We start from the raw sequence: 22423 nt of genomic DNA on the forward strand, positions 1-22423 counted from the left end.
GTCACTTATGTGGCAACAATCTGGCAACTGGCTTTAGTTGCCTTGCTGTATTTATATTTTAAAGGACAGAACTTGGTGCAAAAAAAAGTTCAGGATTCATCTGATCTAGCATCCTGTTTTCAATGTTTGGCAATTGGATACTTCCAAAAACTAAATCAGGGCATGAAGAGTCTCCTCTGTTGTTTTGTTCCACCAATTTATATTCAGAACTGCATTGTCTCTGAATAGAAGATTTCAGTAACCATCATGACCCATGGCCTTTGGGATGCTTTTTCAAGTTCCCTTCTAGTAAAACAACAAAATGTTCCTTCTTTCTTTTGCAAAGCATTAAGCAAAAATCCCCTGTTTGGATCATACATACAACCTCTGCAACCCTTCACAATCGTTTTATGCAAAATGACTTGCCAACTAGCCATGCTTATTGGTATTTGGGAGGGGGGGGGGGCGTACAATGCCGGGCAGCTGATGAACCGCAGGGCCCTCCTGCCGCCTTCTCTACACAAAGAGGCAGCTCTGCAGGAAGTTCACGCGGAGTCAAGTGCTAATCGGACCATGTGATCGCTGTGCCTGATTAGAGGTTTGTTCTGGGGAGCTACAGGCTAGAAGAGAAGAAATCTAGTGTGGAAAGCATGTGATAGAGACTGTGTGTGCGTGTTTTCAAGGGATTTACAGCAGGAAAGAGACAGAGGTCTGGCCAATACCCAGCCAACAGAGAGTAGCACCAGGTAAGAAAGAGAATCAGTCCGTGTCAAGTTAAAATGCTGTTGTTAAAGACGTTTGCCCAGTAGAACTGAGCGAGCAAGAGCCTAGATGCGGGGGATCGAATGAAGGTAAGGCTCTGTGACTGGAAGTAGGTGGCGGGCAAGGAACCTTTGTAGGTAGAGGCCCTGCACCCTTTGTGTCCTTTTTCCTCGGGAACCGAGGCTAACTCTGAAATCCTCGCACCAACTGCAGTATTACATTTGGTAACCAGCATTGTTCTGTGATTTTAGGATCAGAAAAAGGATTACCCCCCTTTACATAGTAGATTTCAGCTCAACGGGAGTATTGGAAAGAGTATCCAGGAGATCATGTGAAAGAGTCTTTCTGCTCATTTTCTTTTCCGGAAATGAAAAACATATTAACTATGACTAAATGTTCATTGTATCAGCCATTTCCAATATTTCCTGATTAATCAATGCAAAGCATGAAAACAAATCTTTCTCAAGTGCTTTATCTGAAAAACTGGCCAGAGTGCTTGGAAAGGCTATCAGCAGGCCCACCCTGCTTATTTACAAATTAAACAAGAAAACTGATTTTGCAAATACATTAGCCTGCCAGAAATACTTAATGGCAAATAGAAAATTGAGAGCTAATAAGTGTTTGCAAATTGGTCGAAATCCAATAAGTCTGAGCAAATGGCCTGCAGATCCAGTACTTTTTAACTATCATAGTAAAACTAATTAAAAGTAAATTATTTTACTAAAATTCACTATTTTTTATTTATTTTTAAACAAACAAAAACAAAGATAGAACACATACAACCTTCTTCCATTTCATATAGTGTGTCGTTTGGTTACAAGATTTTGTGCGTCCTTTCCATCGTCACCACTTACAATCATATATCGAATCACAAATTGTTCATTAGATAAACATAAGTACATTATTGTTATATGTCAATTTTTCAACTGTAATTATTATTCCTTAATTTTAATAGTTAATAGTTGAACTATTGATGTAAAATGATGCTGTATATGGATTCAATATTTATCCATACATACAGCATCATTTTGCATCAATAGTTCAACTCCAATTATTATTCCTACATTTTAAACAAAATATTCTATATATTGAAATCATACATAAAACATCATTCCATTACATCGTTCTAATCTGTTTAACAGTGCTAAACTCTTATAGTATTGCATATATCATTCTATTCTTAAAATATAAAAAGTTCTCCCACTTTTTCCATTACCATGATTTTTTACCTAACCATTGATAAAACAAATCCCAAACCTTGTAAAATTGTTCATCTTCTTGTTCACTAATTTCAAATGTCGATTTACTCATTTCTGCGCATTCCATAATTTTTTGAATAATTTCCTCTTGCGTTGGTATTTTCTCATTTTTCCAATTTTTTTGAAAACACAATTCTAGCTGCTGTTAAAACATTTACAATCAAATATTTCAAGTCTGTATTATATATTTCTGGTATAATTCCCAATAAAAAAATATCTGGTTTAAAGTCTATATGTTTTTGTGTCATTTTCTCCAACCACGTGTGGATCTTAAGTCCAATATCTTTTAGCTTTTGCGCAAGTCCACCACATATGGTAATATGAACCCGGTGTCTGATAACATTTCAAACACTTTTCTGATTTATTCTTGAACATTCTTGCTATTCTCGTCGGGGGTAGATGCCACCTGCAAAACATCTTATACAAATTTTCTTTATATACTGTTGACATTGTCATTTTGTAATTTTGAGACCACAATTTGCCACTTCTCTAATTCAATCCCATGGCCAAAATTTTTCCCCCAAACTATCATAGTTCCTTTAACTTGTTCTTCTTCTAACTTAACCTCTAGTAAGTGTCCATGAAGTTTTTAAATTACTTTTTCATCAGTACCCATCAAAATTTTAACTCATTTTATCATAAAAACCTTCCTCTTTACAGTCCTTGTCATATCTAGATTGTACTTGCACATATGAAAACCAGTTCATCTTTATACCTTCCTTTTCCAGTTCTTGCATAGATTTAAGTTCACCCTCTGCATTCAATATTTCACCATATCTAACTGTTTGTTCCTTTTTGTATATTATTGCATATGAAAAGGCTTCAATAGTTGATAGCCAGACTGGAACTTTTAAATAATATTGTCTTTTAATCTTCTCCCAATTTAGTAGCAAAGCCTCCCGTAGGTAATGTCTTCTAAAATACCCCTTATTTTAATTCCCTTGTACCATAAAAAGGCATGCCATCCCAACAATAGATCATGTCCTTCAAGGGTTAATAATCTGGTATTCCTTAGTGTTATCCATTCTTTAACCCACATCAAACTTGCTGCCTGATGATATAGTTCGCAGTTGGGCAGGCCCAATCCTCCTCTTGTTCTTGCATCTTGTAACAATTTTAGTTTTATTCTTGCTTTCCCCCCCTGCCATATGTACTTCAACACTATTTTATTTAAATCATCAAAATATTCCTTCCCTAGTCTAATTGGAATCGTCTGGAACAGATATAAAATTCTAGGTAGAATGTTGATTTTAATTGTAGATATTCTCCCTATCATCGAAAGTTGTAGATTTTCCCATTTCTTCAAATCCATCGGGATCTGTTGTTTGAGTTTATAGTAGTTGTTGTCTTTAAGAGCACTGCATCTTGCTGTTAAATATATCCCCAAATATTTAACCTTGTTCGTAACTTGCATCACCAAGATTTCCGCCAACTCTTCTTTTGTCTTGTTGGCATATTCTTTGTCAAGATCTTAGTTTGTCTTTATTTATTGTTAATCCTGCTACATTTCCATATTCTTCTATTATTTCTATCAATTTAGGTGCTGTTTCTAATGAATCCTCTAGAACGAAGACCAAGTCATCTACGAATGCTTGTAGCTTGTATTCTTCCTTTTTGATTTTCATTCCTTTTATTTTTTTTCCTTCTTTGACATTTCTATTTAAAACTTCTAACGGCAAGACAAAAAGTAATGGTGATAATGGGCAGCCTTGTCTCGTCCCTTTATTTCAATACTCTGTCAAATCTCCCATTTATCATTATCTTAGCTGTTCGTTTATAATATACAGTTTGTATGACTTGAGTAAATTTCTCACCAAAGCCCATCTCTTCCAGTTGTAACAGCATAAAGCACCAATTCACGTTGTCAAATGCTTTCTGAGCATCCAAAAACATCAATGCCAATTGTTTTTCAGGATATGCCTCATAATATTCCAAAGTATCTAAGATTATCCTCATATTATCTTTAATTTGTCTCTATGGCAGAAACCCATTTTGATCAGAGTGAATGAAACTACTTAAGTATTTTTTAAGTCATTCTGACAATATTGAAGCAAACAATTTATAATCTGAATTTAACAGGGAGATTGGTCTGTAATTCTTAATTTGTAGTAAATCGGCCTCCTCCTTTGGTAAAAGTGTAATATATGCTTCTGACCATGATTTGGGTATTCTCCTCTCCTCACCTCATTCATAAGTTCCTGCAGAGTCTTATAAAAGTCCGCTGGTACCCCATCTGGGCCCGGGGCCTTCCCGTTCTTCTGTTTTTTAAGTGCTTCGGTTAGCTCCATCATAGTTATTTTGCCGTCTAGCATTGTTACAGTTTCTTTGGGTATCTGGGGTAAGTTGGCTTCCTGTAAGTATTGTTTCACTCCTGCCTCTTCTGTATTCTCATGATCACATAGTTTACAGTAGTAATCTTGTATAATTGTTTTCTTCTCTTCATTCCCATAACAGGTTTGCCCTTGATCATCCATTAACTGCAGTATCTTCTTTGAGTCTCTCTCTTTTCTCAGTTTGTATGCCAACCATCTGCCTGGTTTTAGCATTTTCAAAGTAATTTTGTTTAGCACCCCTAATTTTTTAGGGCTAATTCCTCTTTTTCCATTAACCCAATTTTGTGTTTAATCATATCCATTCTTACTTTAATGTCCTCCTTTTGTGGGGAATTCTGTAGTTCTTTTTCAAGACCCTTATATTCATTGTAAAGTCCTTTAAGTGTTTGTCTTTTCTTTATATTTCTCTTCCTTGTATAGTCAATTATCAGGCCTCTGCTATAGGCCTTCATTGTGTCCCAGAGGTTCTTCATTGATGTCTCCTCTTTTCTATTTTCTTTAAAGAAAAAAGCCAATTCCTTTTCAATTTTCTGTACAAAGTCTTTCTCTTTTAATATATTGTTGTTTAATGTCCATCTAGATCTTTTTCTTTGTCCTTTCCATTCAATTATCATTAGGTACTTGTTTCAATCTCAATTTCTTGTATGCTGTAGGCTGATTCAGTAACTACCCGTATCATATCGATTCTAGAATAAGAAATGTCTGTTTGAATAAAAAGTATATTGTTTTTTAGTAGGATCTCTCTCCTCCAAACATCCTTTAAACCTGTCTCATCGATCATTTAAAAAAAGGATTTAGGGAGTATCTTTTGACTGTTGTTTTTTATGAGTTATAGTCCATATTCTTATCTACAATTCCATTAAAATCTCCCATCATACAAATATTTAAGTAATCCATTATTTTCCTGTGTAGTTTTCTGTAAAATTCATCTTGCTTAACATTAGGAGCATAGATTGCTGTTAGGAGCATTTTCTTATTATTGTCCATAATTTCCACCATTAAATTCTTCCATTGTCATCTGTATAAATTTGGTCCACTGGGATTGTATCTTTGATGTAAAGGATCACTCCTCTTTTCCTACAGGTTGCCAATGGTAAACATTTTCCCCAGCTTTGGTTGCCTTAATAAGTATTCAGGTTGCTTTTGAATATGCACTTCTTGTAGACAAATTATATCCAATTTTAGTTTCCCTAGTTTGTGAAATATTATCTTTCTTTTATTTGCTGAATTAAGTCCATTTATGTTAATTGAGATCATTTTCTTCTCTCCCATATTTATGTTTTATACATAGGATTTATTGCTCTGGTGACTCTAGGTTCTTGTAGTTCTCTAATATCCACGCCACCTACAGCACCTTCTTCTATCTCAATCCCACCTACTGCTCCTTCTTCTTTTTCAGTTGAGGCTGAAGACACGTGATTATGTCACCAATTTTTTATGTCCAGTCTCCTCAGCCGTCCCTCTGAGATGTTCTTCGAAAAATGCTTCTGCTTTTTCAATTGAATTTATTCTGTATCTTTGTCCTTGCCATACAAACATTAAACCTTCTGGTATCAACCATCTGTAATTAACACCTTTTTTGAGTAGGATTTTAGTAAAAAAAATGATATTCTCTTCTCGATTCTCTCAATTTTATTGGTATTTGGTATGTAGCTTCAAAACGACAATCTCCTTGCCTTTGTACTCCAATTTTCTATCTCTTCCTTTTTGAAGTATTTGCATCCTAATTGCTTTCTTGGTAAATCTTACATGAACTTTCCTTGGCAGGTCATTTCTTGCTGCATATCTTGTATAAACTTGAAATGCTTCATCTGTAGCAGTGGGTTAACTCGAGGACATTTGTCAAAATTTCTATCATTATTTGTAACAGGTTTTCATCTTTTTCTTCTGTTTTGGAATCTTAGAAAAAATTATGACCTTTCCATCTCCCAATTCAGTATTCCAATATTATCTTTTTCGACCACACACAGTCTATTATCAATCTCCCCAATTTTCTTCTCTCTTTGTTCACCCTTTTCTTCAATTTTTTGTAGTCTATCTTCATATTTCATCACTATTTGTTGAATACTATCCATTTTTTCATCAGTTTTAACTGCTTTTTGTTCCATGTTCTCCGTTTGTTGTTCAATGTTTCCCGTTCGTTGTTCTATTGTCTCAATTCTTTTTTCCATGTTTTCTGTTGTCTTTTCGATGGTATCTGTTTTTCCTTGCAAATTCTGAATTCCTCGCATAATCATCTCTAAGGTAACTGCCTTCTCTCCCTTTTCTTTTTCCTGTTGCAACATTGTCTGTATTGATCTTTGTCCTCCTGGTAAAGAGGAGGGTGTTGTTGTTGCAGAGCTGGTGGTTATTCTTTTACTCATCTCCAAATGTTTCTGTATTATAATCCACTTGGTATATAAATCAATTGTAATCCAGAGTGACCATGAGGTGATCAAAGGTTAAAAAAAAGGAAAAAGAAAGGAAAAAAGTCAATTATAATCCAAAGTGACCATGGGGTGGTCCAAGGTAAAAAAAGTTAAAAGGTAAAAGAAAAAGAAAAAGAAAAGGCCAAAAAAAAAAAAAAAAAAGGGAAGAAGATTCTGTGGAAAAAAAGCCAAGAGTAAAATAAGAAGGCAAGACGGAGACTGTGGGTAGATCTACTATCAAAAATGTGAGAGGGAAAAAGAAAAAAAGAAAAAACCATAAAAGAGAATAAAAATCTTCAATCTTTTCTATGCCATAATCCAATTGAAAAAAAAAAACCAAAAATTGAAAGCAACCAGATAGGGGACCCAACCAATGTTCCCTCTAATTTTTTTCCGATGTGAGCAGAAAAGTATAGTGTTTGAGCGGCACATTTTCATGCCTGAGCACCCGAATTTTTTTCACAGATGTCACCTAAGACAACAATGAAATCAGTATTATTTGAAACTCAAAGTTATGTTTCTTCAAGGTACCCGCTTAATTCAAAGTGTTATATAATATCAGTATCACTTAACAACGCTCCTGCTTAGCAACCAAAATGTTGGCTCAGAAACTCTGGCATTTGAAGCACGCAACTCTTAAAGCTGTCAAGTTACAAGACCCTTGCACCCCTAACCCTTTAGGGAAAAAAAACCCCAGGGGTCTTCAAACCTGACAGCTTTAAGATTTGTGGACTTCAACTCCCAGAATTTCTCCTCCAGTCCTGTTGGCTCAGGAACTCTGGCATTTGAAGCATGGAAGTCTTAAAGCTGTCAAGTTACAAGACCCTTCCACCCCTAGAAAAAAAATGCAGAGCTCTTCAAACCTGACAGCTTTAACACTTGTGGACTTCAACTCCCAGAATTCCTCCTCCAGTCATGTTGCAGCGACGTCATCTGCGTGGATCTGCTCCATCTCTGCTTTCTTCATTGTGGGCAGGGCTGCTGCTGAAGTTGCCGACGAGTTGCCACCAGAATAACTGCTGCTACCTCCTCCTCCTCCAACAGCACCACCAGATTTGCTCCTGAGCTCAGCGCTGGGTAACCCTTGCCCGTTCCTCCTCCTCCGTGCTTTTGAAGAACCATGAGGCTTTTTTCCCCCCTGCTCCCTCCCCGCCTTCCTACTGTCTCCCGCAGCCTCATGGCTCTTCAAAAGCACGGCGGAGGAGGAGGAGGGGGCAGGCAGGGGTAACCCAGCGCTGAGCTCAGGTGCTCCGAGCAGAGGGGAGGCGCCGCTGCCACGCGCGGAGATGCCGGCTGGAGCTTTGCCGGCTTCATCTCAGCCGCAGCGCCGGGCGGCAAATCCGGCAGTGCTGCCTGTTAGAGGAGGAGGAGGAGGAGGTGGCAGCAGTTCTTCCGGTGGCGGTGGGGGCTTTGGGGCTTCACAACTAGCCTCAGTCGCCCCGTGCTCCTCAAAGCAAGTCTGGGGAAGTCCTTTGCAGGCGGCCCGTTCTAGCTGCCTGCAAAGGACCTCCCCAGCTTCCAAAGCCTGTGGCAATAGAAATCACTGCGCGGCAGTTGAAAACTGCTGCGCAGTGTTTTCTTGCCACCTGCGCGCTAGCGCAGCCGCGCACCTTAGAGGGAACGTAGGACCCAACTTCATAGCAAAAAGAAGTAAACACTGCCACCAGCAAAAAAGAAAGAAGAAAAAGAAATGGTTTCAAGGTTTCTTGTAAAGATAAAGCTAAGCAAAAGAAAAATAAATCCAAAACTTTCATAAAATGAGAGCTTTTCAAGATCACTCCAGACTTACTCTTACAGTTGTTATCTATTCTCTCCAGGCAGAATTTCAAGGATTGAAAATTTCAGAGTGAGCACCTGTGTAAATAACTCTTCACCTATCAGTCCTGGCTGAGCCAGTAACCTTGGAGAGTAACGTTTTCCAAACATTCCTTCAAACAAAAAATAGGAACAAAGTTTCAAAGCCTCTAGGTGGCAGTGTTACTTATCCAAAGCTTTCCCTTGTATTGCATTCTCTGCCTTATTAAGAGAAAATAAAGAAAAATAAAAAGCCAAATGAGAAAAAAAGAAGATAGTACAATGAACTTTAAACCGCTGCATATAAAAAAAGATTCTTAAATAGTGGAACAGTAGGATTTAGTTATCAAACAGTCCAAAAAGTAAAAAACAGAAAAACAGAAAAGAAAAAAGCCTGCTCCATTTAACACTACGCTGAATAGAAAGTCCAGTCAGGCTTCCGACAATAAAAAGTAGGAAAAAAAAGTAAAAACTTTCACTTTGACTGTAGTCTTATATTCGCCGCTTGCTCTCTCTCATCAGTCTTTATTTTAGATTAGTTTTCTTCATTGGGGTGTTCTCATAAATCAGAAAAAAGGTAAAAATCTCACCATGAACAACACACTCTCTCCTGCACTTTCACTTCCGAAGCTGTCAGCAGTTTCACCAGCCTTAATGGCTGCTTCCTAGCCGCTGGCAAAAGGGCTATTCCTGGATCACCAGAGACTTTGCGGGTGTCTCTGGGATCGTCAGAATATGCCCCTTCCTATCACCGTCTCTTCGGGATGATTTAGGTCCAGTTGGATCGTCCTGCGGCTGGAATTTCGGCGGCGGTCTCAGAGCCCTGAGATTGACCGTTGTGTCACCACGACGTGAGCTTCCGGTCTCACTAACATTTTGTTTTGATTATGTGCTGCAAGTGGAACTCTGCTCTAGAGACACATTCAAGTAGTTTTCTTGGGAACAAAATGGAAATTTTCTTCCTGTGTGCTGTGGATTTTTTTCTTCTTCATTGTCTTGTGGAGCCCCAAAGGCTTCTCTCTTGAGTGACTGAACTGCTAGATTTTTTCATGGTCTCCCATCCTAGTGCAATCAGGCTACCTGTTACTACCTAACTGAACAGAGGAAATCTTTACTATTTTGAGTTGAAGTGTCAGTGGCATGAACTCATTTCTTCCATTTGCTTTTGACCAGCAGAGAAATCGAGTAAGATGAAGAGAATCATAGACCCAGACCTAGTTGGCACAGTCTCAATATGTGCGTGCTTTACTAAACATTGCAAGGATCTATCCTGAACACGGTTCATGTGAGTGTAGAAGATCAGTCAGGTGTATAAATAAACTTTGGATTGATCTTTTCCTTAAAAAGAATGGATAAAATGTCAGTTGATAGTCATGACAATGTTTTTATTGGATATAAAATGATCCAATAAATCTCTAAAATGCCACTCTTGGGAATACTGTGTAGAGTTTATATTACAAGAATCTGCAAATAATAGTGTAGTGCCCACATATGCTGAATACTGCCTGACAGATGTACCACTATGTTTTGTGGGATTTGGACCCTTGACATAACTTCTCTTATCCATTATTAATTAATTCTTACCTTCTGTGATGGGGTGGCCCTAGGGCATGAGTTTTTGGAGCTGGGGTGGGTGTGGCCCACACATGACACATCCGGCCCATGGGCCACCAGTTTCATAGGCCTACCTTAGGGGACCAGGCGTTAGACATTACTTTGTTTGGAAGCTTGAGGTCCTAGTTTTCCCTACAAATTCCTTCTAAATCCCCCCCCAAGCCATACACTTCAAACAAAACCAAAATGTTAAATCACTTCTGGCAAATAGAATATAATTATGGAATATTTAGAATCTGACAGGTGTTAAAAGATGCAAAGGAAAATCTGCAACATATTAAATGAGGTTTCCTCTTTTAGGGAAAGTTCTGTTCTATGACAAATAATTGCTATTTAGTTACCGTATTTTTGGGAGTATAAGACGCACTGGAGTATAAGACGCGCCAAGATTTTGAAGAGGCAAATTTTAAAAAAAGTTTTTGCCTTCTGCAGACCTCCCAAAACAGCCAATTTTTCACAAAAACGGGCCCATTTTTTTAAAAGAGCATGAATAGCCTTGGGAAGGCTTGTAGAATGCTCCCGGGGGGGGGGGGGGAGGAAACGAGCAAAAAATGGCCTGTTTTTTGTCAAAAAAAGGGCATGCATAGCATTTAGGAAGCTTCCAGAGTGCTACTGGGGGCTGGGGGAGCCTGTTTTTCGCCCTCCCCAGCCCCCAGGAGCACCCTGGAAGCCTCCTAAAGGCTATGCACAGCCATTTTGGTGAAGGGAGTGGGGTTTTGGGAGGCAAAAAATGCTGCATTTAGTGTATAAGATGTACCCAGATTTTCAGCCTCTTTTTTGAGGGAAAAAGATGCATCTTATACTCCGAAAAATATGGTACTCCATGTAGTGTTCAGGTCCAGAAATGCTCATTGAATTAGGAGCAAACTCCTGATGTACAGTATATTGTCTGTATATACAGACGTTGGAATTACAAGTCATAATGATTATTTATTTGAAGGTTTGTATCCTTCCTTTATTATGTTTATTAATAATCGAAGGTGGTGAACATACCCAACACAATTTCCTTCTCCTATTTTCCTTCCAACATTTCCTTCCACACAAACCTGTGAGGTAGGTTGGGCTGAGAGAATGACTAGCCCCAAGTTATCTAGCTGGTTTTCATGCCTAAGAGAGATTTCATGCAATCTCTCACTCTGGTGCCTTAACCACTAGGCCAGTGATGGCTAACCTTTTGGTCGTCACGTGCCAAAAGTGCGTACCCGCATCCATAATGTAATGCACGAGCGATCCCCGCACATGAGTGCGTGAACACCATGCATGTGCGCATAACACATGCGCATGTGCCCCGCCCCCTCTCACCCTTTCCTGGCTTCCAGGTTGATGCAGGAGGCTTTCCAGGCCCAAAATGGGGCACGGGGGTCCCTCGTGGCATTCCCGTGCCCTGTTTTGGGCCTGGAAGTCCTCCTTCACCAATTTGGAAGCCAAAATGGGGCGCGGGGGCACCATGAAAGGCCCCAAAATTAATGCAAGCACTCCCCAAGCTTGCGTCCACCCCCGCGCATTCATGTGCGCCTCCCCCATATGCACCATCAGATGGTCAGATGTCTTTGCAGCTATTCTGTCATATCCTTGATCCATACTCCCAGAAAACAGTATACTTCCAAGCCCAACCAGCAAATATTTATTTCTGTTCTTCATAGAAGAGTCATAGAAAAGAGTCATCAAGAGACTGGATAACCACTTGTCTGGAATGATATAGGGCAGTGATGGCAAAACTTTTTTGGCTCACGTGCCAAAAGGGGAGCGCAGGAGGGTTGCGCATGGGTGTGCCACACCCATAATGCAATGTGCGACCCCAAGTGCACATGCGCGAATGACAAGTGCTTTCCCCCCATTTTTTGCATTCTTTTTTCGCCCTCCCCAGGCTCCAGATGATTTATAGGAGCCTGGGAATGGTTTAAACAGCCTCCCCCGGAACAAACTTCTGGTTTGCTCATAGGGCTGGTTTTAGCCCTCTGGAGCCTTCAGGGACCTTCAGGAGGCTTCCCTGAAGGCTCCAGAAGACTAAAATTGGCCTTACGGACAAACTGAAAGTGACTTCCAGTTTGCTCGTAGGGTTGGTTTTTTCCCTCCAGAGCCTTTAGGGAAGCCTCTGGAAGGCCCCTGAAGGCTCCGGAGAGCTAAAAACAGCCCTAGGAGCAAAATGGGAGTCCATTCTCGAACATCCGGTTTGCCCATAGGGCCGTTTGTTTTGTGCTCTGGAGGCTTCAGGGAAGCTCCTGAAGCCTCCAGAGGGCCTCCGGGGGAGGGAGGCTGTTTTTGCCCTCCCTAGGCTCCTATAAAGCTTCTGGAGCCTGGGGAGGGTGAAAAATGGCCTCAAAAAAAGGCTGAACTCAGCTGGCCAACGCGCACATGTGCGCTGGCCAGCTTACAGGGCAATGCCTCACATGCCCTGACAAATGGCTCCGTGTGCTACCTGTGGCACGTGTGCCATAGGTTCACCATCCCAGATATAGGGTCTCCTACTTGAGCAGAGGGTTGGACTAGAAGACCTCCAAGGTTCCTTCCAACTCTGTTATTCTGTTACTGACCATCAAAATTCTTGTTCCCTCCCCTCTGGAATGTAACACCAACTCATTTCACATTCAGCAGGGGTCTAGTTACTCCCCTTTGTTTCTTCTTTAACTAACTAAAAGCTTTCCTTGAGTTCCAGTTGGTAATTTTTTTTCTGAATCTGTTTCTCGTTCTAATTCATTGAGATTGTACCTGTTTTGCTTTTTTTGATCACCTCATATACATGTAGTCCTCAACTTAAGAACACAATTGAGCCCAAAATTTCTGTTTCTAAGCAAGACATTTGTTAAGTTACAACCTTTCTTAACAGTTATTAAGTGAATCACTGCAGTTGTTAAGTGAATCTGGCTTCCTCATTGACTTTGCTTGTCAGAAGTTCACAAAAGGTGATCACATAAGCCTGGGACATTGCAACTGTCATAAATATGAGTCATTCGCCAAGCATCTGAATTTTGATCACATGGCCATGGATTGCTGCAACAGTCGTAAGTCACTTTTTTCAGTGCCATTGTAACTTTGAAATTGTCACTAAATGAATTGTTATAAGTGGGGGACTATTTGTATCTCAATCTTAAAGGCCTCTATCCTGAGGTATATTTACTGTATTCATTTTTGAGTACTTATTATGGGTTTATATTTCCTGAATATGCATACTTCATTCTTTCAAGATAAGAAGAAAAATGTTCCACAATTTTGTATATCCTAACTGCAGTTATTTTCTCTTTTGTCTTTTGTGTTGTTACCTTAATTGGAAATTTCTTAGATGTCTCTTACTTGAGTTTCCATGCTGAATTTTTCTTTTTAAAAAAATAATAATAATTCCATGCTGATTTTTATTGTCAAAATCCTGTTAGCTCTCCATTTGCTGGATGGTAGGATACCTGGGAGACGCCAAGCCGAACCAAGTAGAGCTGACACTAAATGTGCCTTGGAAAAAACCCAAGTATCTCAAAATATAATTGTAGGTATTTCCAATTTGATTACATTTGTTTTTTCTTTCAGTTTTAGGCGTTTTCCTTTCTGAAAATGGGAAAGAAGCTCGACCTTTCCAGGTTAACAGATGAAGAGGTCAAACATGTCTGGGAAGTAGTTCAGCGGGACTTTGATCTGCGCAAAAAAGAGGAAGAGCGTTTAGAGTGAGTATTTAAAACATAGTGACTTGTTAGATGAAAATGCAAAGTGAGTGTTTAATATGCATTGCTTTCAAGCTGTTTTTTAAAATATTGAACCATATAAAAATAATATTAAGGAATATAATCCAAATTTTATTATTCATATTTATAATACTGCTCATTTAATAAGCTGCTCTCTGTTTATTTGCTTGTTTCTACGTACGTACACACACACACACACACACACACACACACCATGCAGTTGGGATGCTAGAAACATCTGTAACAGCCATTGCTTTTTTGGTATGTTTGATTGTTTTCTGAACCCATAAAGGAAGAATATGAGGGAGAGAGGAGAAAAATTTGAATGACTTATAGTAAGGTTTGATGTGTGAAAACGTTGTTTGATTTGATAGAGGCTTTAGCTAGACAGAACCCATTGCCATATACCACAAAATATATGCTTTTCAGTGCTGGGCTTTGTCTTGAAAATCTAATGTCAGTATGGGAAATAAAAGGGATAAATACTGAGGAGACAGGAAAGCCCAATTCAGCCTTTTTAAGGTTTTATTTATTTTGTGGGAAGAATCTGAAAATGACTCATCACAATAGGAGGCTCCTTAATGTATACATTTTTATTAATAACTCTACAGTATCCATAATCAGAAAAATGATATTTTCCTATGTCCATGGTGAGCAGACTGTACTCTGAGTGGTTCAGGAGGAGGAACATTTTGGCAAAAAAAATGAGAAATCATTGTCGTCTAATCATTCTAAATCTCCCTAGGCAATTTAGACTTTGCATGTTCACATTGCAGAATAATTCAGAATGGATTTTTGTACTTGGGCTCATAGGCCTTTCTAAAAAAACAGATGGGTTATTCTAGCTATCTAGAATTGTTTGGGACCCTGGAAAGCTGCCCCTTTTGCTTCTACTGTCCACTGACTTTCAGTGTTAAGCTAGGCTTCTGCTCTTCCTCACAATTTTTGAGAAAAGCAGCAACCTGAATTATAGACACTAGATCCTGTATGTAATGCAGCCAATTTATTGATTTATTGTTGTTTGTCTCAAATACCATAGCCATCAACTTAGCTTACTGTTCTGACCCCCCCTTTTGTCACCAAGACACTCCAAGACACACAAAGTCTCTTCAAGATGTTTATTGACATACAGGTTCCACCTTGGCAGCAATCCAGCCTGCCAGGGTCAAGATAGCACTCTGGGCAGCAATCCAACTACAGCGACACCCCTTGGCAGCAATCCAGCTACCAAGCTCCAGATAATCACCTTAGCAGCACTCCTGCCTGCCAAGGTCCAGGGAACAGATTGGCAGCAATCCAGGTAAATCCTTTGGCAGCAATCCAGCCTGCCAAAGTACGACACAGATCTGAGCTTCTCCAACTCCAATGATCAGTTGATTCCTGCAAAGGGTGTGTCCACAAGCAGTCCCTTTATAGTCTGGAGAGGAGTCTAATGATCAGCAGCTGAGAGCAATTACCTCCTGTAATTGCTCAATTGCTCCTTTCGCCGGGTAGCATGCCGGTAATGAGCATCTAATAGCTCGCTGCTGATGTCTGACTCACTGTCCTGTGACTCCTCCCCACTGCTCCAAGGCATGACATCAGGAGCCCCCTTCCTTTGGCTTTCACCACTGCTCCATGCCTCAGGCGCCTCCTGGTGGCCAACCAGCTTCTCTGCGCCCTGCTCAGAGTCGGAACCCTGTCCAGGGTCCTCCATATACTCCTGAGCCGACTCAGAGGGACCCTCGCTGTCGGAGTCTGGTGGCAACTCCAACGGCTCCTGCTGGGCCACAGCAGCTTACTGTGTAGAATAAATAAAATAAAATCATAACAACAATGTCAGAGTTTAGTATTAAAGAGCCAAAAATTAATGCCAGTGCAACATGTAGAGTATAAAATTAAAATAATTCAAAAATCTGCTGAAATAGAATCCTTTTAACAGTTGGCTAAATGTCTTGGCATGTCTCCTACATACAGGATCTGCCTTGTTTCTTAAAACAAACTCTGGTAGTGATCACTTTTGTGAGAGAAGATATTGTTTTCAACACTCTGAACAGAAATAATTATGTTTTAGGACAAGGAACCCCAACCTGTACGCCATGGCCCACTGCCAGGACGTGGCCTATTTGCAATTGGGCTGCGTGAGTGGTGGCCTGGTGCACATATAGCCCCACTCACATGAGGGGCAGGTGCCAGCCCTTGCAGCCCTACTTGCCAGTCGGCAGCACTTGCAGTCCCTCCCACACAAGCATTGACACAGCCCCACTTGTGCAAGTGGCATCCTAAAGGCTTCTGTCTTGTATGAGTGGAGGTGTGTGCTGGCCCGCCACTCTCACAGACTGATTCCCCTCCCCCTGTCGGGCTGCCAAGTCATCTGCTCCCGATACTCCAGAAGCAGAGTGGTGAGAGCAGAGGCTGAGTAGGATGAGTGCACTGCTCAGCTTTGCTTACTCACCAAGGCTGCCTGTGCAGGACACCCAATCTGCTTTTGGAATGTCAGGCAGCTTCAGTGAGTCTGAAGGAGTACAAGACCACAGCCCCAAGACCTCAAAGGCTTCCCTTCTATCTTGTGTGAGTGGAGCTGTGCACCTGTGTACTGGCCCGCCACTCATATGGCCCAGTTTTTCTCTCCTCCCCAACTGGGCCGCCAAGTCACAAAGGTTGGGGATCGCTGTTTTAGGAAATAAGTATCACTTCAGCTGTGCCAAAAAATAGACTAAATTTCCATCAAAAACTAGTTCTGATAACTGAGATTTCTAAATACCTTATGAGGACTGTTTTACTCAGAGTATGATGTGTCCAGCCTGAATTAGTGATTGCAGCCAGATCCCCTCTTAATTATTTATAAGCATTTAGAGGCTACAAATAACAAGAGACTTGCAAATAATCCAGGCCTTCCAACAAATGGCATAGCTAAAAGCATCAGGCAAAGAAGAACATTTTCTTGGCAGGAATAATGTTTTGTGCGTTATGATTCAACCCTGGAATAATGACAATTCCAAAATTTAGTTTTCCCACTTATCATCTGTATCTTTGCTTGTTCCTTTCCAAATTAGGTCTCTTCTATCTTTTTTGTCATTAGATAACTGCTACCTAATATATATATATATATATATGTGTGTATGTGTGTGTGTGTGTGTGTATATATATATATGTTTGTGTTTGTGTGTGTGTGTGTGTGTAAGGTTGAGATTGTCTGCAACGTTTCGGCAGGATCTCACCTGCCATCTTCAAGCGTGGGCAGAAAACCATATTTTTATTTTTACTGTTGCCTGCATGGTCTTGTGATAAGCCGAAGGACAGAAAGAGGGAGTAGTGACCTTCCTCCCATATTTAGTCATACCAGGGGTTGTAACACAAATACATACCTATTTCCCTGGCTCAACTGATAAGGAAGAGAACCCGTGGCTGAGTGGTTAAGACTCCTGCCTAAGATATATACAGCCCGGGTTCTAATCCCAGTAAGGGTATGGCTAGCTGATGAGAGCTAATTAGCTCGAAATAGATCTATCCTAGTCTCCCTTTATTTATTTATCAGTACAATTACAACACAAATATAAAAAAAAGGCAACAGTAAAAATAAAAATATGGTTTTCTGCCTGCATGGTCTTTGTGATAAGCCGAAGGACAGAAAGAGGGAGTAGTGACCTTCCTCCCATATTTAGTCATACCAGGGGTTGTAACACAAATACATACCTATTTCCCTGGCTCAACTGATAAGGAAGAGAACCCGTGGCTGAGTGGTTAAGACTCCTGCCTAAGATATATACAGCCCGGGTTCTAATCCCAGTAAGGGTATGGCTAGCTGATGAGAGCTAATTAGCTCGAAATAGATCTATCCTAGTCTCCCTTTATTTATTTATCAGTACAATTACAACACAAATATTAAAAAAAGGCAACAGTAAAAATAAAAATATGGTTTTCTGCCTGCATGGTCTTTGTGATAAGCCGAAGGACAGAAAGAGGGAGTAGTGACCTTCCTCCCATATTTAGTCATACCAGGGGTTGTAACACAAATACATATATATATAACACAAATATATATATATATATATATATATATATATATATATATATATATATATATATATATATATATATATATATATATAAATAATAGGTAACAGTTACCTAATGATGTAGATGTGTATGTAGATGTGTGTATATATATGTATGTACATACGTACATATATATATATATATACACACATATACATATACATTATACATATGCATATGCATATACATATACATATGAATATGAAATCATAAAATCCTAGGACTGGAAGGGACCTTGGAAGTCTTTTAGTCTGACCCTCTGTTCAAGTTAGGAGATCTTATACCGTCCCAGACAAATGGTTGTACAATCTTTTCTTGAAAACTTCCAGTGATGGAGCACACACAACTCTGGGCGACAAGTTATTCCATTAGTTAATTGCTGTCATAAAATTTCTTCTTAGTTCCAGGTTTGAATTCCCTCTGATGAGCTTCCACCCATTGCTTCTTGTCCTGCCCTCAAGTGCTTTTGAGAATAAGTCAACCCCCTCATCTCTGTGACAGACCCTTGTGTACTGGAAGATAGTTAATCATGTCACCTCTAATCCTTCTCTTCATTAGGCAAGATATACTTAGTTGCCTTAACCTTAATGTAACTTAATCTGAATTTGAGAACAGGTATCAATTGTGCTGAAATATCAAGAGACTATTGGGTAATAAGAATTTATTAAACATATGCCATCTCACAACAATCAAACAAAAAAAATTACAATAAAGGCAATAAAAGATAAAAAGATGGCTAATGGGTTGAAGCGAGGGGTCTCCCTTTTCCTTGCCAAATTAGTGATTTTAGTGAATTAGTGATTGCTGACAGATCTCGGGAAATCTCTCACAGGGTAGGTGCTGTTTATAGAGAAGGTGGGCTTTCAGGGTCCCAATAGATGACATTGTTAATCAGAGTAACCCATAGGATGCCAACCTTGCAGGATCAAATTGGCTGATTAGATAGTTACCAACAACAGGCAACCAGTGACCAGGTCCTAGGCCAGTGATGGCTAAACTATTTTGGATCGTGTGCCAAAAGTGGGAGCACAGGGGAGTTGTGTGCGGGCGTGCCCACACCCATAATGCTATATGCACGATACCAGTGCGCATGTGTGCGCAACCAACACCCCCCCTTTTGGCACACTTTTTTTGCCCTCCCCTGGTTCCAGAAGCTTTCTAGGAACCTTGGGAGGGAGAAAACAGCCTCCTCCCCCGGAGGCCCTCCGGAGGTTCAGGGAAGTGAAGTGACTTCCGGTTTGGCCATAGGGCTGGTTTTTCGTGCTCCGGAGGCTTCAATAAAGCCTCTGCAGGGCAGAAAATGGCGTTAAAAGAAGGCCGAAGTCAGAGCTGACCGGGCAACTCTTTGCATTCCCTAACAAATGGCTCTGCGTGCCACCATCACGGTCCTAGGCCATGTACCTTTACCATCCTAATTGTAGCTATAAGCTTGATAAAGTGAGGCAAAAAAATGATGAAATGTGAGATGCAAAGTACCAGATTCCCCTATATAGAAGCAAAATGCCCTGATCTACCAGAATTGGGTAGATGTAATGAATAAATAAATGTGGTGGTTCTCATCATGTTTACTTAAAATGCAGAAGGTCTTTTCCTACCATCTAATTATGGAGCCAGTGAAATCATTAGCATAAAATGAACTGGGTTTCATGAGTAGACAGATTGTAGGAGCTTTCTTCAGTTACTCAATTAAGTTATTTTCTATACTATAATAAAACAGAATGTAACCTCAAAGCAGAGCTCTCTTTTTTTCATTGGGTTCTTTTATGTTGTAAAAAATAAATGCAAATGATTTGATAGATGTTATCTTACTACATGGAAAACTTACATTTAAAAAATAAACTGGTAATCAAGTTAAAGTTCAGCATTTATGAAATTATTCACATGTAACTCTTGCATGCTTACTCTCCCAAGCTGCTCATTATGTAAACAAATGTACTGTAGAAACCTAAGATTACTTTATTGTGCTGATATCCATAGTCAAAGCAGTTTCAAAATATCAGCTATTTAGGCACTGATACTTTTCATATGTATACATGCTTAACTTCTATATTTGACTTGTTGAAACCCTAAGTTAATCTCTTTTTTTGTCTGTGTACACAACTTATTTATTTGGTCATACCTCCAGACACTTGCGAAAACAGAAAAATCAAACATCTCAGTGCACTGTTGCTGGATAGTATACCACAGGAGCAACATTAATAACTATGTATACGAAAATTTTCCAGTTATACTTTCCAGTCCTACCCCACCTGGAAATAAGCCATCAAGGACCTTTCCTACAGTGCAAATACTACATTCCTTAATCATTGCCTCAAAGGCAAACAAAAGATGCTGTGTATTTCTAGCTGTGCTGAAAGCAAGCAGAAGTCTATCAGACAATCTGGTGGATCTGTGCTGGTAAAATCCAGCTTAAACAGGTTCATTTATGTGAGATGTTGATTGGAATATACTTTTAGTTCCTAGTAACTGAAATTACTATTCCATATTCCCTTACAGGGCAAAGATTTTGACTTCAGCCCAGGGCAGGAAAGGAAGATTTAAAGCCCCCCTCGCTTAAGTGCTGTTGACCCTTATTTAATTCTAAGCAGATGCTGATTGTTAGTTGAGTAGATTCCTGTACATAGGGTTTCAACAATGAATCAGTTTAATTGAACCTTCATATGTGGACTTGCTCTTTCATGCCTGACATCCACTGTGCAAAACCTTTCTTCTGGATTTGTGCTGAAAATACTCTTCAGATGCCTAAACCACTATCAGAAAGAAACAGAGCTATCCATGTTACTCTTAGTGGGTCTTAAGTAGCATTCAAATTTTGTGACTCAGGCATATTCTTATTCAGCAATTAAGAACCATCAAGAGGAAGCCCCTAATTTGAACCTGACTTCTGTTAATATGACCTAGGAAGCTGTATTTTTTTACCCTTAGTTACCCACCAACTTAGTAAACAAGACAAAGTTGATGACGATGACGATAGTTTATCACACAGGGCAATAATGACATCAAGAAAGATTATGAACTTCTAAGTATTGTTTTACAGGGAAATATCACAAAAGATAGATTCACCAGATTTATTCAGAGGATGTCTGCTTTATACTTTGAGATCTGTGGTTTTAGAGTATGATGTAGATAGTAATCATGTTCCATGTTTCTCTCCTTTAGTCTAGATGACTAAGCTAAATAATGAATGTGATTTCAAAGTAATACCCAAATGCAGTCTCTTGTTCCCACATTTTTAATGTGCCACAGAGTTGACATCTAACAATTTAAAAGCAAACGTAAATCTCAGACCAAGTGGAGGGATTGTTTCAGTGGCTTCTTCTGTCTAAGAGTTTCTCAGTCTTAACAATTTTAAGAAGCATGGACTTCAACTCCCAGAATTCCCTAGCCAGCAGGAATTAAAATTCACATATTTTAAAATTACCATGGTTGAGAAACACTCATCTATCTGAATTAGTCTCCCTTTCCCTTCTACTGAACTAAAGCCAAAGCTTAAAAGTAATTCAAAATCTATGCAGAATTACATCTATGGAGATTCTCTGTTATTTTAAGAGTTCAGCTTTACATGCATAGTTCGGTGGTATCTGCCCAACCTTTGTAAACCTTAAAAAGTTAAATTGAACCTGGCTACAACTTCGGGGGTGACTAGTCAATGTCAGGCTTGTACATTATTTTTAAAAAATCCAGAAGGAAACCATTCTTTTCTTACAGAAAAAAACTAGATAGATATAACTATTAAATCATTAGGAATATAGTATTTGCAGAAACAATATGAAAATTTTAGAGTGTTCTATAAGAAATGTGGAGAGTGTGCTTGGAATGATTATGTTGTAGGATTCTGTGGAATATTTTAGGGGAAGTCTCTCTATTCAGTTGATACCACAGAATAATAATAACCCAATTAGTGCAATCTCTGTGTCCAAGAAATCAGATTCAGTCAGTGGCTTTGTTTAAAGATTAAACAGCATGAACATAGAAGTTCAATTGTCATGAAGGCAAGAAAGGAAGATTCTGTCTGTCTTCTGAAAATGGCTCATAGGTGGGAGGGAAACCACTGCATTCCTGTGTTGTGCCTCCAAATGACAAAGCCAATCCAAAAACGATATTTTAGGGTCTAGAACAACTCGACGTGGCTGGCTCACTGCAGCTACTTGCCACTTCCAACAGATCACTAAGTGTTTCTGATAGTACTGACTACAATGGGACAATTCGGCGTGGCCAGCACAGCAGGATCAGCTTACCTCTGCCAACTCATCACTGCCAAATTGCAGTAGGACAACTCCACGTTGTCAATTTGCTGCGGGGACAACTCACTGTGGGCAGCCAGAGGGAGAACCAGGCAAGCAAGCAAGTGATGGACAGAGCAGTGGCCTTTTTCATCCCCATATCACCTGCTGCCACTCTGCACTCTTCCCTTCTGCTGTCCCCTTGGTGAATTAACTGTGTGAGTTGTCGTGCGGTGACTTGGCAGTAGCAAGTTGACAGAAGTAATTTGTTGGTGGCAAACTGACTGCAATACGCTGGCCCTGCTGCGTTGTCTCATTGTAGTCAGTACTATCAAAACAGTT

General features: G+C 39.7%; 1 protein-coding gene across 2 annotated transcripts in view; it reads left to right on the forward strand.

The window, feature by feature from the left end:
• Positions 1 to 528: 528 nt before the first annotated feature.
• The window catches only part of MLPH (melanophilin), a 153189-nt gene continuing 131294 nt past the window's right edge, over positions 529 to 22423 (forward strand). The window contains exons 1-2 of one of the 2 annotated variants that reach the window (XM_081941281.1): positions 529 to 725; positions 13669 to 13802. In XM_081941281.1, coding sequence (XP_081797407.1) covers positions 13693 to 13802 — 110 coding nt within the window. In that variant the 5' untranslated portion in view covers positions 529 to 725; positions 13669 to 13692. The remainder of the gene's footprint in view (positions 726 to 13668; positions 13803 to 22423) is intronic. The other variant, XM_081941282.1, reaches the window with a different exon arrangement.

The sequence above is a fragment of the Natrix helvetica genome (assembly GCF_964273705.1).
Source record: "Natrix helvetica genome assembly, chromosome: 2".
Taxonomy (NCBI): Eukaryota; Metazoa; Chordata; class Lepidosauria; order Squamata; family Natricidae; genus Natrix; species Natrix helvetica.